This window comes from Sorex araneus, chromosome 6 (assembly GCF_027595985.1).
Source record: "Sorex araneus isolate mSorAra2 chromosome 6, mSorAra2.pri, whole genome shotgun sequence".
In the NCBI taxonomy this organism is placed as follows: domain Eukaryota; kingdom Metazoa; phylum Chordata; class Mammalia; order Eulipotyphla; family Soricidae; genus Sorex; species Sorex araneus.
In genome coordinates, this window is record NC_073307.1 from 103,638,033 (window position 1) to 103,655,199 (window position 17,167).

The following is a 17,167-nucleotide window of genomic DNA, read 5'->3' on the forward strand; positions in this document are numbered from 1 at the left end:
GATTAGATGATCATACATTTGGGGTTGTGTGTAGGGATATTCCACCCTGTTCCATTGGTCTGCGGCTCTGCCTTTGATCCAGTACCATGCTGTTTTAATTGTTACTGCTTTGTAATAAAGTTTGAGGTTGGGGAGGGTGATGCCTCTCATCATCTTTCCCCCAAGAATTGTTTTATTTTTTTAATTTTTTTAAAAACTATTATTAATTTAATTTTATTTTTTAATTTTTTATTGTGGAAAGTTACAAAGTTACAAAGTTTTCAGGTTTAAATCTCAGTTATACAATGCTCGAATACCCATCCCTTCACCAGTGCTCATATTCCACCACCAAGAATCCCAGTATAGCTCCACCCCGCCCCCTCACACCCCAAACCCCCCCACGCTCCTAGCCCCCCCACCCTAAGCCCCCCCCCGCCTGTGTAACTAATAAATTTCACTTTACTTTCACTTTGATTGCATACAATATTTCAACAAAACTCACTATTATTGTTTGGAGAGTCTCTCCCCTAAAGTCAGACCTGCTGAAAAGGAAGCATTAGATAATTTGTTTTCCATTGCTGAGGATGAAGAAGTATGAGGTCGAGTGACCACACTTAGCGGCCTCTCAGTTTTGGGTTTCTGTAATTTAGTATTTTAGTAACTAAGTCCAGAGGGATATCTGCCAGAAGTTGCATCGTTGCCAACTTGTACTTCTCAGTTACATTATATTCCACATATGAGTGCAATCTTTCTATGTCTGTCTCTTTCTTTCTGACTCATTTCACTCAACATGATACTTTCCATGTTGATCCACTTGTATGCAAATTTCATGACTTCATGTTTCCTGACAGCTACATAGTATTCCATTGTGTAAATATACCAGAGTTTCTTTAGCCAATCATCTGTTGCCCCAAGAATTGTTTTAGCTATCCATGGGCGTTTGTTGTTCCATATGAATTTTAGGATTGCTTGATCCATTTCTTTGAAGAATGTCATGGGTATCCTTATAGGGATCGCGTTGAATCTGTATAATGCTTTAGGGAGTATTGCCATTTTGACAATGTTGATTCTCCCTATCCACGAGCAGGGTATATGTTTCCATTTCCTCACGTCCTCTTTTATTTCATGGAGTAGCGTTTTATAATTTTCTTTGAAGAGGTCTTTTACTTCCTTGGTTAAGCTGATTCCGAGGTACTTGATTTTCTGGGGCACTATTGTGAATGGGATTGCTTTTTTCATGTCCCTTTCCTCTGCCTCATTGTTTGTGTATAGGAAGGCCATGGATTTTTGGGTATTGATTTTGTAGCCTGCAACGTTACTGTATAAATCTATTGTTTCTAAGAGTTTCTTAGTAGAGGCTTTAGGCTTCTCTAGATATAGTATCATATCGTCTGCAAATAGTGAGAGTTTGATTTCTTCCTTTCCTATCTGGATGCCCTTAATCTCTTTTTCTTGTCTAATAGCCATCGCAAGTACTTCCAGTACTATATTGAAGAGAAGTGGTGAGAGTGGGCATCCTTATCTTGTACCTGATCTTAGAGGAAAGGCCCTTAGTCTTTCCCCGTTGAGGATAATGCTTGCTGTAGGCTTGTGGTAGATGGCTTCGACTATCTTGAGGAAAGTTCCTCCAAACCCCATTTTGGCGAGGGTTTTCATCATGAAAGGATGTTGAATCTTGTAAAATGCTTTCTCTGCATCTATTGATATGATCATATGGTTTTTATCTTTACTTTTGTTGATATGATGGATTATGTTGATTGATTTCCGAATGTTAAACCATCCTTGCATCCCTGGGATGAATCCCACTTGGTCGTGATGTATGATCTTTTTGATGAGTTGTTGGATCCTATTTGCTAATATTTTGTTGAGAATCTTCGCATCGGTGTTCATCAGGGATATTGGTCTGTAATTTTCTTTCTTAGTGGTATCTTTGTTTGCTTTTGGTATTAGGGAGATGTAGGCTTCATAGAAACTGTTTGGGAGAGTTCCTTTTTTTTCAATTTCCTGGAAAAGTTTGAGGAGAACTGGCAACAGGTCTTATTGAAATGTTTGGAAGAATTCACCGGTGAAACCATCTGGGCCTGGGCTTTTGTTTTTGGGGAGATTTTTTATTACAGTTTCAATTTCCTTAACATTGATGGGTTTATTCAGGTATTCCAAGTCTTCTTTGTTCAGTCTTGGGAGATTGTAGAAGTCAAGGAATTCATCCATTTCTTTTAGGTTCTCCTGTTTTGTGGTGTATAGGCCTTCAAAGTAGTCTCTAATGATCTTTTGTATCTCACTAGTTTCTGTCATGATGTCCCCCTTTTCATTTCTGATTCGATTTATTAGGGCTCTCTCTCTTTCTTTCTTTGTGATTATTGTTAGCGGTTTATGAATCTTATTTATTTTCTCGATGAACCAGCTCTTTGTTTCATTGATCTTTTGGATTGTTTTTTTTTGGTTTCGATGTCATTAATTTCTTCTCTAATTTTTATTACTTCTTTCCTTCAGTCTGGTTTGGGTTCCTTTTTCTGGTCCTTTTCTAAGGTCTTGAGTCGTGAAGTCAAGCTATCTATGTGGGCCCTTTCTTCCTTCCTGAGGAATGCTTGGAGAGCTATAAATTTTCCCCTTAACACGGCTTTAGCTGCGTCCCATAGGATTTGGTAGCTCGTGTCTTCATTCTCATTTGTTTCTAAGTACCTTTTGATTTCTTCCTTGATTTCCTTCCTGACCCACTCATTGTTCAACATTGAATTGTTTAATTTCCAGGTGTTTGATTTGGTTCTCCATGTCGGTGAGTGGTTAGCTTCTATCTTCAGAGCATCATGCTCTGAAAAGATGGTTGATACAATTTCTATTTTTCCTATTCTATTGAGGTCTGTTCTGGGCCCCAGTACATGATCTATTTTAGAAAATGTTCCATGTGCACTGGAAAAGAATGTTTATTCTTTCTTTTTGGGGTGTAAAGCCCTGTATAGGTCTATTAGGCCTCTCTCTTCAATTTCTTCTTTCAGAGCCAGTGTTTCCTTGTTGAGTTTTGTTCTTGTCGATCTATCTAGAGATGACAAGGCGGTATTGAAGTCTCCGACTACTATTGTGCTGTTAGTGATGTCCTCTTTGAAGTCTGTTAGGAGTTGTTTTAAATATTTAGCCGGTCGTTCATTAGGAGCATATATGTTTAAGAGTGTGATTTCTTCCTGTTGTACATATCCCTTGATAAATAGAAAGTGACCTTAGCTGTCCCTTTTAATCTTTTTCAACCTGATGTCTATGTTGTCGGATACCAGGATGGCCACTCCAGCTTTTTAAAGGGAGTTGTTTGCTTGCGGGATTGTTTTCCATCCTTTGACTTTGAGTCTATGTTTACTCTGTTTGTTCAGGTGTGTTTCTTGCAGGCAGCAGAATGTTGGGTTTATTTTCTGGATCCATTTTGCCAGTTTGTGTCTCTTGATGGGTACATTTAGGCCGTTGACATTGAGAGAGATTATTGTTATAGCGTTTTGTGTCATCTTTCTGTGGTATTTGTTGTTTTTATGGGGCTCCTCCTTGTCTTACAGTAGCCCCTTTAGACCTTCTTTCAAGTTTGGTTTTGAATCTATGAAGTTCCTGAGCTGTTGTTTATCCGAGAAATAGTGTATGGTTCCTTCGAGTTTGAGTGAGAGTTTAGCCGGATAAAGTATTCTTGGTGAGGCATTCATTTCGTTGAGTTTTTTCACTATGTCCCACCATTGTCTTCAGGCTTGGAGGGTTTCCTCTGACAGATCTGCTGTAAATCTGAGGGGTGCTCCTTTGTATGTGATTTCCTTCTTTGACCTTGCTGCTTGCAGAATTTTGTCTCTATCCATAGCATCCGTCATTCTGACTATGATATACCTTGAAGTCTTTTTATTCGGGTCTCTTTTTGCTGGTATTCTTCAGACTCCTTGTATCTGGATGTCTGCCTTCTCTAGCTCTGGGAATTTCTTAGCAATGATGTCTTTAACTGTGTTTTTTTTTTCATTGGGGTTACTTCCCTGTGGTTCTGGTACTCCAATGATTCTTATGTTGTTCCTCTTGAAGTCATCCCCCAGGGCTCTGATTCGCTCTATAGCCATTTTGAGGTCTTTGGCCATGATTTGTTGTTGTCTATAAGCTTTCTGCAGCTCATCTTCCAGGTCACTGATTCTGTCTTCGGCTGTAGTCATTCTACTGTTGAGGGCATCTAATGAGATTTTTAATTCATCTACCGATTCCTTTATTTGTGTGATTTCCTTTCATAGGTTTGAGACTTCTGCTCTTATTTCTTCCTGTATTTTCTTGTTAGACCGTTCCAGTGCTTCATTCATATCCTCCCTTAATTTATTGGATGTCTGTTCCATGGTTGCTTGGAGTACGTTGACTCTCCTCCAGATTTCCTCTCTGAATTGTTTATCTGAGAGGTCGTAGATGTGAGTAGCCCCTGTTGATGTTTCTGGAATCTTTTCTCCCTCTCTTCGTCGAGGGGATTTTCGCTGCTTCTTCATATTGTTACGGAAGTATGGAGTTGTACCTTTGTAGTTATCTATTCCTGTTCCCTCTTGCTGAGGAGAGGAGGGCTGATTGAGGAGAGCTGAGGGCTCTGATTGTGCTAAACTTCGCTTATTCACTGACAGCTTTTATAGTGTCAAACTAAGCTAATAGGTATTTTGCATGAGTGGTTGAGATGGCTAAAGTGATTTTCAAAGAAATAGACAACTATTGTGCTGAGGTAACAAAGAATTACTGAGGCCCCATTAGAGGCAGCAGCTCAGACAGGAAGCCACGCCCACTTTGAGACCATGCCTACTAAGATACAGGCCACGCCCCCAGTGTCTTCCTGTTAGAGAGCTAGGCGGGAAGACCCAAGGAAGCGTGAAGCGGGGGACGGGAGGGCGTGGCCGCGGGTCGCTGACGGTACCTGGGTGGGCAGGCCGCAGTTAGTGAGCCAGATCGGGATACAGGACGCGCAGGATACGGGGCGGGCCAGCTGCAGGAACTCAGGGACCCCGGTCGGTTGGGGGGGGGGGGGAAGCGGGGGAGGGGAGTTTATGTATAAGTTTTAATCTGCTTTTAAATCAGGATCTTAGAGAAATATTTGTAACCTATAATCATTGCAGCATAATTTATTGTGTAAGTGTGAAAACAATTAAAATGTCCATTAACAGCTAAATGGATAAAGAAAATATGTTGTATTGGTCAGACATAGGGAGCACACACAATGGAATATGACACAGGTGATTCTTTTTTTTTTTTTTTCTCTCTGGAATGTTCCTTTATTTTTTATTTTTTTTTTTTTATTGTGGAAAGTTACAAAGTTACAAAGTTTTCAGGTTTAAATCTCAGTTATACAATGCTCGAATACCCATCCCTTCACCAGTGCTCATATTCCACCACCAAGAATCCCAGTATAGCTCCACCCCGCCCCCTCACACCCCAAACACCCCCACGCCCCTAGCCCCCCCACCCTAAGCCCCCCCCCGCCTGACACAGGTGATTCTTAAGGATCACTGGTGGTGCCTGGGAGTCATACAATTTGCCAGAGATCAAATGTGGGCAGCTGCATGCAAGGCAAGTGCCTTAAGTCCTGTACTATTTCTCTGGCCATGTAAGTAATCATTTATTTTTAAGTAATCAAAATCTAGGAATGTACATTATAAAACTTTTAATGTCAGTGTTTTATGCGTAAAAAATTCCTGAACCACACCATCCACTAGAGTGTTTGCTTCCTTCCCCATTCATTCTATTCCTCCAATCCTATATGAACCTCTTGGTAAGCTTCCTACTGATAATTAATTCTCAGTTTTTGTTGCCTGGACATTTGTTAATTCCCAACTATGTTTCTTCTTTATTTGTGTTTGTTTTTAGGCCACACCCTGAAGTGCTCAGGGCTAACTCTGACTCTATATGTTCACAGATCACTCCTTGTGGAGCTTGGGAGACCTTACAGGATTCTAGGGATTAATTTTGGTCTGCTGTGTTCAAGGCAAGATCCCTATCCATTGTACTATTGCTCTAGCCCATGTATGTTTTTTGAGGAGGTTTTGTTCACCTTGTTCCCTCATATTTTGATGGGGTTGTTTGTTTTTTTCTCATAAAGTTCTATTAGTTCATTAAATATCTTGGATACTAAACTTTATCAAATAAGTAATGGATAAATATTTTCTCTCAGTCTGTGGAATGTCTTTTTATTTGAGTTATTGGGGTTTTTGCTCACATGGAAGATTCTTAGTTTGATATAGTCACATTTCTTTACCTTTTGCTTGATCAATGGCTTTGATTCATTAAAGATTCACCTATATTCATTGTAATGAAGTGTCCCACTACGTTTTTCTCAATATAATCTACATCTAATATTGAAATCTTTAATTCATTTTGATTTGACTTTTGTGCATTGTATCATAACATGGGGTTTGTCCTTATAGCCTTGCCACAGGGAACTTAGTTTACCTTAGAACAATGGCCTTTCTGTATGGACACAAGTAGACAATATTATGCTTTTGTAACTTGGGACTTACTTGGCTTCGAATATTATTCATTCCCAGGCATCTGCTTTCTCCACCTAAGCCTCAGTTGCCCTCAGTTCCTAGCACCCCAAAAGCAGGGTCCTGACAAGGGACAGGACGGATCCAGGGCAAGCGGTGAGTTATGTACTACCCTGGCATCCAGATGGGCCTGGCCAAAGTGCCTAATTCTTAACTATAAGTTAAGAGCTTGATCATAGACAAATGCTGTCATGATCCAAAAGACTAGGACCCTGCTTGGGTTAGGAAGATTAACCTGGCCTGAGGACTGTATAGTGAGATGTCCTCAGGAAGAACCAAACTTTATATCTCTTATTGTGCTCATACAGAATGACATTGCTAGAAATATTAGAAATATTAGAAGTAGATTTACTATAACTATTTAAGCAGATTACTAGCTCACACCCTGACACACCCTTGTTTGGAATCACACCCTTGAGCAGATCTCCTTAGATGAGATTTCTTTAGATGAGATTTTGTTAATATCCTCAAGAAATGGTCTTACCCTTCTTTGTTGATTTGTTGATGTTAAACCCACCTTTGTGCTACTGCCTTATGTAATTTGCTATATAAACTAAGACTGTGGGGCACAGAGGGAGAGACAAAGAAGAAGACAGGGGAGATAGAAGAAGATCCAGAGAGGATCCCAGACTCAGAAGAAGCAGAGAGAGAGAAGGAAATAAACTGATCGAGCAACCAGTTTGGCCTTCTTCCTTCCGTCGCCTGCCCTTGACTGACAGCAAACACAGTGGTTCCAGAGCACCGAACGTGGGAGTTGAGACAGAGCCGCCCGGAGAGCAGAGCCCGCGAGTGCACACGACCGTCGGCGTGCTTTAGTTTTTTACAGTGTATGATGTTAGAAGAAAATCTGAATTCATTTTTTCATGTGACTAATTTTCCCACCAACATTTAAGAGACTTTCCTTGCTCCACTTCGTACTCTTGCTCCTTTGTGAATAATTAATTGTTCATATACCCGAGGGTCTGTCTGTATTCTCAGTTCTATTCAGTTAGTTTGAGAGTTAGTCCTTATACCAGTACCACACTTATTGAATATTACAACTTTATAGTATAATTTGGAGTTGGAGAAAGAGAAACCTCACATATTCTTTTTCCTTAGAGTTGCTTTGGTTCTTTGGGGGTTTTATTACCCCATATAAATTTGAACAGCATTTGGCCTATATCTTTAAAAAAATATCATTTGTCTCTATTTAATCCCTATCTCAAGAGACTTGTTAAACCGATCTAAATCTAAAGAGAATTGTTCTACTGTTTGGAAAATTATGTTTATTTTCTACAATAAAGAGCTATCTTTTTGAAGAAGCAACTGGAATTCTACAGACTTTTCCATAGGTATGACGGCTGATTCTTAGTAGCTCAAAAAAAATTCTTTCTTTGAAAACTATGAAAGAATCCCACTGAAAAGTAACTCAAGCAAACAGGGCTGTATGATAAAAAAAAGTCTATCAGTGATTACTTGTAAGTATGCATGTATGCACACACATGTACTCGCACAAACATAAGTTTGATATGTTCCCTATGCCTAAGTGGAAAATTGAAATAAAATTTTAGACTGAAAAAATGTAGCTATAATTCCCTAGTTCCTAGGAACATAATTTCTGAGGTTTGAATCTCTGGAGGCAGTTGAAGGTTTCTACCTATAACTCAGCCTCTTGTTGATGAAACCATTTCTTCCTTCTATGTATACTTCATTGAACTGTTTAATATCTATCCTAACATAACATAAGTCAGAGAGATATGATTTATAGCTTTATAAAATATAGACTATAGGATTGATATTTACAGATGAGGTGATAAGTGATTGAATATAGACCTATGTGTCACCTTGCTGTCCAGAGTTTCACCTTCTGTCTCCTTCTTGACTGCACTCTGGGGTTTAGTGCAATATTCCTGATGCCTAAAATAGCGATTTTCAAAAGGATATGATCTAACTAGTTGTTTTCAACCACTGGTCAACAGGCAGTAAAAAACAAAACAAAAGAAAATGACACTAGCCAACTGAAGAGGATTTAAACCTTCTGGTGAGTACAACTATGTAGATCTATGGGTGTGAAAAGGTTAAGAACAAATGGTATTAGTGTTTCTGAAATGTTAATATGAATGTAAATAACTTGGGAGGTTTTGTGAAAATTCCTGCTCTGAATGAGAGAGTCTGGTATAAAAGTAAAACTTTGCATTTTAACAAAGTTCCCAATTTATAACATTGGTCTGATGATCATACATGGAGTAACAAGAACTTTACAGACTTATAATTTTCTAAGGATAATCAACATTTATTAAGCACATTATGCCAAGCAATGTGCTAAACTCTTCACATGAAATCAGTGCTATCTCATTTATTTCCTAAAGTAATATAATAAATGATGATTTTATAAATGATTTTTAATTTACAAATGAGGAAATAGACATAAAGCAATCAGATAATCTAGTGATGTTACCAAAGATGTTACCTAACAAAAATTTTGCAACATACAAATTGACATTTTAACTTGATATAAAAAGGTTATATCATTATATATAAAATGGTTATCAATCACCTGTATAAAAAGCTTATTATAAATGGATTATATCTAGCAAGTAAACCCAATAGTTTAGAAAATCAAAATGTTCTGAAGAGCTTGGCTATTATTAGAAATGAATACCCAGGGGCTAGAGAGATAGTTCAGGCATTAAGACGCTTGCCTGGCATACAGCCAGCTCTAGTTAGTACACACCAGGAGCAGTCCCTAAGCACAGAGATGAGAGTAGTGCCTGAGCACCACCAGATGTTAACCGACCTAGCCCCCCTAACCCTTGTCTTTTCTTAAAAAATGTTTTGGGGCCACATCCACCTGTGTTCAGGGCTTACTCCTGTTCATGTGTTATTCCTTGGGAATGTTTGGGAAACCATATGTGGTGTCAAGGATTAACCCAGGTTAATCCCATGCAAGGAGAATGCCTTACTCCTCTACTGTGTCTCTGTCCCTCTAACATCACTTTTTAAGTTGGAAGAAGAAAGAAATCAGAAGTTCTTCCATGGGCATTAAAAACCCTGTCCCTGGATTGCAAAAACTGAGATTACCAAGTGGTAGGGAGGCGAAGAGGGGCTGGGGAAGTGGGGAGATGGGATGGTCATGAAAACATAGACTAGAAATGGTATTTGGTTATTGGTGGAGGGTATTGACTATTTTGGTGATAGTGAAGTGTGATAATACTGTTAAAACGATCAAAGACAATAATATGACTGTCATACGATACTGAAACTATAATAATAAAAAACAAAATTTAGATGCAAGAATGTCAGCTACTTCAAAGGATTATGAAATTAAATGGGATTATCTTTGAGAAGTCTTTATCAAGGTGGTTTGCAAATAGCAGGCTTTCCTTAATATAACATCTGGCCTTTTGTTTTCCTTTTAGCAATCACTCTATATTCTAACTCATAGGGTACCCTCTGAGGATTTTAGACAAAGACTCTTTATTCACTCTGCCTCCTGCAATCTGAAAATCTCCAGAGGACAAATCACAAAGAAAAATAAATCTCTGGAGGAGTTAGTGTTTGGCTGTTAGGCAGAGGCCAGGGGAAGTCAGTGTGTCCAGGGAGTTGTAGAAGGTAATGAATCCAAAGGGTAAAGCAACCTCCCTCTGGGGAGTTTTGTGACAATACTTTTCACATTGCTCTATGTTTATCTTTGACCTTGTGTCACTCGCCCTGCTCCTCCTGAAGCAATCTGTATAAATAAGTACCTTTTGAATGAAAGAAACGTGGACTACTAGATATGGGCACATTAGGGGGGGGCTGAATAGAGAAAACACCAAGGATGTTAGCTGACCTGGGGACCATGTTTTAGAATGATGAAGTGTCAAGGCCAGTGGACTCAAGGAAGGAAAATATAAACAGCTGGTGAGTACTCCTGCTATCAAGATTACCTGGTGGGAATGATGGGAGAATGAGTGAGAGAGAACAGAGGACATCTGCAGACTTTGGTATAATGCTGAAGGAGGGATTGATCAGTCCGTTCTTAGCTCAATAAAGAGAACTTTTAGGGAATAGAAAGGATTAAAAGAAATTGAGCTGCAGTGCTCCTTTGGGACATACTTGGCTAGAGAGGAAAGGCATAGAGTTATCATAAATACAAAAATTCCACTACAATGACTTCTGCATATCTTCTTTTAATTTTAAGATATTTAAAATTGGGGTGTATACTGCCATGCTGCTTGAAGCAAGAAATCACCCAGCACATGTGAGAAGCAAGGAAAAGTACATTCAGACAGAGAACCAGGCAGCCCGGAGGATCCCGGGTAATGGAAGGCAGGCTTACGCTTACGCTTACAAGAATCTTCCGGATAGCTCTGCACAGCCAAGTTCTCTTTGGTGGTACTCTCTTTTGTACCTGAAATGTTTTGTTTTGTTTTGCTTTTAACATCATATTTCTTTTTCTTATTGAATTACTATGAGATAAAGCAGTAAAAAATAAAACCCACAAATGAACAACAAGAAAAAGATTTCATTTTCATAATCACTAAAATAAATATTGGATTTAAAACAAATAAATAAAATAAAATTGGGGTATATATTACACATTCTTTGTATGTGAGTGGGAGGAGAAAGATAGCTGCTTCTTCAAGCTCTTTGTTAGCTCTTTATAAAATAATGCTTAACTGAGTTTGTGGTATCCAGGGAGCAAACAGAAGTTTAAAAAATATCCTTCCTTTTCTTACCATTTGTAATGGGAAGCTTTTGCTTTCTCCTGACTCATCATCTCTGAGGTGTCTCACTGAAGAGTCATATAAGAAGAATATTGTTGTGTACTGATGTTATATCTCAGTGACAGGCAATAAGAGGAAAAATTTTTGAAATTCCAGGCTGAGCTATTATTTTGGTTTTATTTTTTGGGTCACACCCAGCTTATTCAGAGCTTAATTATTCTTGGCGCTCTTCTTAGGTAACCAAATTCAGTGCCAGGGATTGAACGGGGATTGACCGAATGCAAAGCAAGCACCTTAACCCCTGTATTATCTCTCAGGCTCCTCAGATATACTTATTTATTTATTTGGCTTTATGGGTCATATTCGGAGATGCTCAGAGTTTACTCCTGGCAGTACGCGGAGGGATCATATGGGATGCCAGAAAGTGGGCCTGGGAAAGCCTCGTGCAAGTCAAATGCTCTACCCAATGTACTATTGCTCTGGCTCCTCCTCAGATATTTTAAACTTTATATCCACTCACACATAGTAGAGTATGCTTATAGAACAATGTAGAACCAGAGGAGTAATCACGGGAAATAGGTTCATTTCACTAGCCATATTATATTGAGCATCTATGCACTAAGCACTTTTACCACACTTGCAAGTGACAGATAAATTCCAGTCTAGGGATTATTACTTATAACCAATGCTATTAGATATTTTTTATCCTCTCTTTTGATAATACAGAACTAATAACACATTTTAAGAGGGATACATATAAACATGCAGAATTCTTTTCTAAAATTTTAAAAAAATTTTATTGAATCAACTTTTATAGAATGTTTGGGTTACAATCTCAAAATGATCAAACAACCATCCCTCCACCTGTGCACATTCCCAACCACCAATACCCCCAGTATACCCCTCTTTCCCACTCTCCCCCTGCCTCTATGGCAGACAATATTCCCCATACTCTCTCTCTACTTTTGGGCATTATAGCTTGCAACACAGACACTGAGAGGTCATCATGCTCGGTCCATCATCTACTTTCGGCATGCATCTCCCACCCCAACTGGTTCCTCCAGCCATCGTTTTCTTAGTGATCCCTTCTCTATTTCATCTGCCTTCTCACCTCCACTCATGAAGCAGTCTTCCAGATATGGGGCAATATCCCTGGCCCTTGTATCTACTGTCCTTGGATGTCAGCCTCATGTGATGCTGCCCTACACTCCACAAATGTGTGCAGTCCCTCTATGTCTGTCCCTCTCTTTCTGACTAATTTCACTTAGCATAATACTGTCCATGTTTATCCATTTATAACCAAATTTCATGACTTAATCTCTCCTAACAGCTGCATACTATTCCATTTTGTATATGTACCAAAGTTTCTTTAACCAGTAATCTGTTTTAGGGCACTCAGGTTGTTTCCATATTTTGGCTATTGTGAACATTGCTGCAATGAATATGTAGGTACAGATGTCATTTCTACTGTGCTCTTTTGAATCCTCGGTATATATTCCCAGAAGTGGTATTGCAGCGTCATATGGAAGCTCAATTTCTAGTTTTTGAAGGACTGTCCATATTGTTTTCCAGAAAGGCTGGACCAGTCAGCATTCCCACCAACAGTGAAGAAGCGTCCCTTTTCCCCCCACATCCACACCAGCACTGGTTGCTTTTGTTCTTTTGAATATGTGCCAATCTCTGTGGTGTGAGATGATATCTCATTGTTGTTTTGATCTGTATCTCCCTGTTGACTAGTGATGTGAAGCATTTTTTCATGTGATTTTTGGCCATTTGTATTTCTTTTTTGAGGAAATTTCTGTTCATTTCTTCTCCCCATTTTTTGATGGGGTTGGAGGTTTTTTTCTCATACAATTCTACAAGTGTTTTGTATATCCTGGATATTAATCCCTTATCAGATGGATATTGGGTAAATATTCTTTCCCATTCTGTGGGCTGTTTGTGTATTTTGGTCACTGTTTCTTTTTAAGTGCAGAAGCTTCTTAGTTTGATGTAGTTCCATTTGTTTATGTTTGATTCCACTTGCATGGCCAGTGCTGTTTCGTCCTTAAAGATGCTTTTGGCTTCAATGTCATGGAGAGTTCTGCCTACATTTTCTTATATGAATCTTATAGATTCATGTCTGATATTGAGTTCTTTAATCCACTTTGATCTGACTCTTGTCATTAGACAGAGGTCAGAGTTCATGTTTTTGCAGGTAGCGATCCAGTTTTCCCAGCACCACTTGTTGAAGAGGATTTCCTTGTTCCACTTTGCATTTCTTGCTACTTTGTCAAAGATTAAGTGGCCATATATTTGAGGGTCTGTGACAGAATATTCAACTCTGTACCTTTGGTCTGCAGATCTGTTTTTATCCCAATATCATGCTGTTTTAATTACTACTGCTTTGTAGTAGAGTTTGAAGTTGGGGAAGGTGAGGCCACCCACCTTTTTTTCCAAGGATTACTTTAGCTACTTTGGGGGGTTTATTGTTCCATGTAAATTTCAGGAGTGTTTTGTCTATTTCTTTAAAAAATGTCATGGGTATCCTGATAGGGACTGCATACATGCAGAATTCTTAAGAAAAGAGAAATCGATGTTTCTTGAAGAAGTTGAACCAGCATAATCCAAAGCTGAGTGACTCCACAAGTGAAAAAGTGGCCTTTATAAGTATCTTCAGATGATTAGAGCAATGTGCTTATTCCCAAACATCACATAAAGTCATGGAAAACATCTGTGCAAAAGCACCTATAAATAATGGATTATCACAAGAGTGGGATAGTAGTTAATGCTGACTATTTCATTAATGTTTATACAGTAAGACTATTGCACATTAATAATACTGTCATACTGTCATAAAATAATAGATGGGAACTAAAGTTGCAATAAATAGAGATTAACTTGTACCTAGCTATGCAGCATAGTAACTGTGTCCCATCAAAACTGGTCAAATAAGTCTACTAGCATTTCACTATTTTTTTTGCCAGTCATAAGAGTTATTTTCTTATTATTTATCTTGTGATTGGTGGACACATGGGAGTCACAAGTGTTAACAGAAGACCTGTACTTGAATCTCAAATTTACCACTATTATGTTATTTGGGAAAAGTATGTTTAATCCTAGAAAGGTCATATCAGCTATTTTGAAAGGACAGCTGTCTTATTTTGTAAACTGAGAAATAGTTGGATTGAATATACTTATAAGCATTGTACTGGTACATACTATATTCCTTAAGAAATGTCTTACTCTTTAAAGGATTCATCTTCACTATTTAGAATGACTATAATTTCTAATGAAGAGAATTTTTTCATATTGAAGAAATATAATAATATACATGTAGGGTGGAGGCAGTTCATACATTTTGAAATACTAAAATTTATTTATACCAATTTGTTCTAGAAGTTAAGCAACATGAAAATAGGCTAAACTTTAGAGAAAGTTGAGACAATGAATACTTCCAGTTTATTATCTCCAATGAAAGAGATCACGTTGCTCTCTAATGATATTATTTTCCTGGATCCAATTCTTTGACCAGAAGGATGCTTCATTCATCTCATGCCTAAGCACTAAGAATAGAAGAGGTGACTTGTTCCTATCAAGAAGTTCATTGTTTCATTCAATAATTATTAAGCATTGAAAATTGAATGTACAAAATAAAATTCAGGGCTATAGTGATAGCACAGGGCTTAAGCCTCATGCCTTGCTTTTAGTAGACCCTGGTTTGATTTCCAGCATCACATATGGTTTCCTCAAGCAACTGCAGGTATAATTCCTGGACATAGAGTCAGGAGTGAGCTCAGACAGAGCTGAGTGTGGCCCGACTTGCCCACCAAAAAGAAGACAAACTACTCAATATTAAATTCTATGGAAATCATTTGCAGAGAGTACACATGTCTTCTATTTTGTTAGTGAATCATTGGGAGATACACAGTTACAAAGTTGTTTATGATTGGTTCATGATTGGGTTTCAGTCATATAATGTTCCAATACGTGTCCTTCACAGTGTATGTTTCCTACTGACAATGTCCCCAGTTAAACTTCCCCTCCCCCACAGCCTGTCTCTATGGCAGGCACTCTTCTCTCTTATCTCTTTCTCTCTTTCTCTTTATAGATGTGTGTATCATAGTTATCTATCATACACCTGGAAATTGGCATGAGCAAAAACAGGCAAAATTGACTGAATACAATAAAGTAATGGGTAAAAGAGGTAAGAATTGGTAGTTTAGGTTGCTCAGGAGTTCATAATAGCTTAGAAGTAAGACACCTGATTAGCCTCAACAAGGGCTAGCTAGAGTTTTATAGATTTCCCAAAGGAGATAACCTATGAGATAACCTATTATGATAATAGTAAGTAATAAAGAAAAAGAAATGATGAGGAAAATGGAGGCTGGAGCAATAGCACAGTGGGTAGGGCGTTCGCCTTGCATGCGGTTGACCCAGGTTCGAATCATCCGTCCCTCTCCGAGACCCAGCAAGCTACCGAGAGTATCTCGCCCAAACCTCATAGCCTGACAAGCTACCCGGGGCGATTTCAACATGCCAAAAACAGTACCAAACAAGCCTCACAATGGAGACATTACTGGTGTCTAATCAAGCAAATTGATGAGCAATGGATGACACTGATAGTGACAGTGACAGTGAGGAAAATGGAAGGTAGCACAGGACAAGTTTGTCAGCTGTCAGTTCCTTATACTGTGGACAATAGAACTGAGAATACTATTTCAGCAGCTATGAGTCAATTGAATCCCTTTCTTACATATTTTATACATTAACAGGAATGCTGTGTCATCAATGATGCTGGAATCACCCTACAACCACACAGCTGAAACCACTTCCTTCTTCCTTGTGGGTATCCCAGGTTTGCAGTCTTCACATCTCTGGCTGGCTTTAACACTAACTGCCATGTATGCCATCGTCCTCTTAGGGAATACCCTCATAATCACTGTCATCTGGATGGATTCCACTCTCCGAGAGCCCATGTTCTACTTTCTATGTGTGCTAGCTGCTGTGGACATTGTCATGGCCTCTTCCGTAGTGCCCAAGATGATGGACATCTTCTTCTTGGGAAATGGCTCCATCAGCTTTAGTGCTTGTTTTACTCAGATGTATTTTGTTCATGCAGCCACAGCTGTGGAGACAGGACTGCTGCTGGCTATGGCTTTTGACCGCTATGTAGCCATCTGTAAGCCCCTACATTATAAAACAATTCTCACACCTCAAGTGATGCTGGGCATGTGTGTGGTCATCATCATCAGAGCTGCCATCTTCATGACTCCATTAAGTTGGATGGTGAGTCATCTCCCTTTCTGTGGCTCCAATGTGGTTCTCCATTCCTACTGTGAGCACATAGCTGTGGCCAAGTTGGCATGTGCTGACCCCATGCCCAGTAGTCTCTACAGTATGATTGGTTCTTCCATTATTGTGGGCTCTGATGTGATTTTCATTGCGGCTTCCTATAACCTGATTCTCCGGGCAGTGTTCAGCCTTTCCTCAAAGAATGCTCAATTGAAAGCACTAAGCACCTGTGGATCCCATGTGGGGGTGATGGCTCTATACTACTTGCCGGGGATGGCATCCCTCTATGTGGCCTGGATAGGGAAGGGCTTAGTGCCTTTACATACCCAAGTGCTGTTGGCTGATTTGTACTTGGTCATCCCACCTACCCTAAACCCCATTATTTATGGCTTGAGAACCAAACAGATAAGAGAACGAACATCAAATTTGCTGATGCGCTGCCTCTTTAACCACTCTCATCTTGGCTCATGAATACATATTTTTGTGGGGGTCACACATGGTGGTGCTTAGGGGTCATGCTTGGTAGAGTTTGGGGGAACCTTATGTGGTACCTGGATAGAAAGAAAGTAGGCTGTATGCAGGATAAACATCTTAGCCACTGTACTACCTCTCTGATTCCAAGATTTTTTTTAAGTAAAATAATTTTATTTTGAGAATATTAGTGATAGGGGGAACAGAAAAGGAAGAGAGAAGGGTGAGATAGTG

At 39.1% G+C, this 17,167-nt stretch overlaps 1 protein-coding gene across 1 annotated transcript; it reads left to right on the forward strand.

Annotated features, from left to right (window-relative positions):
* The first annotated feature begins 15,889 nt into the window (after positions 1-15,889).
* On the forward strand, positions 15,890-16,933 carry LOC101548260 (olfactory receptor 52I2-like). The gene has a single exon (XM_012934928.2). The coding sequence runs from the start codon at positions 15,959-15,961 to the stop codon at positions 16,931-16,933; it is 975 nt and encodes a 324-aa protein (XP_012790382.2). The 5' UTR covers positions 15,890-15,958.
* Positions 16,934-17,167: the final 234 nt, after the last annotated feature.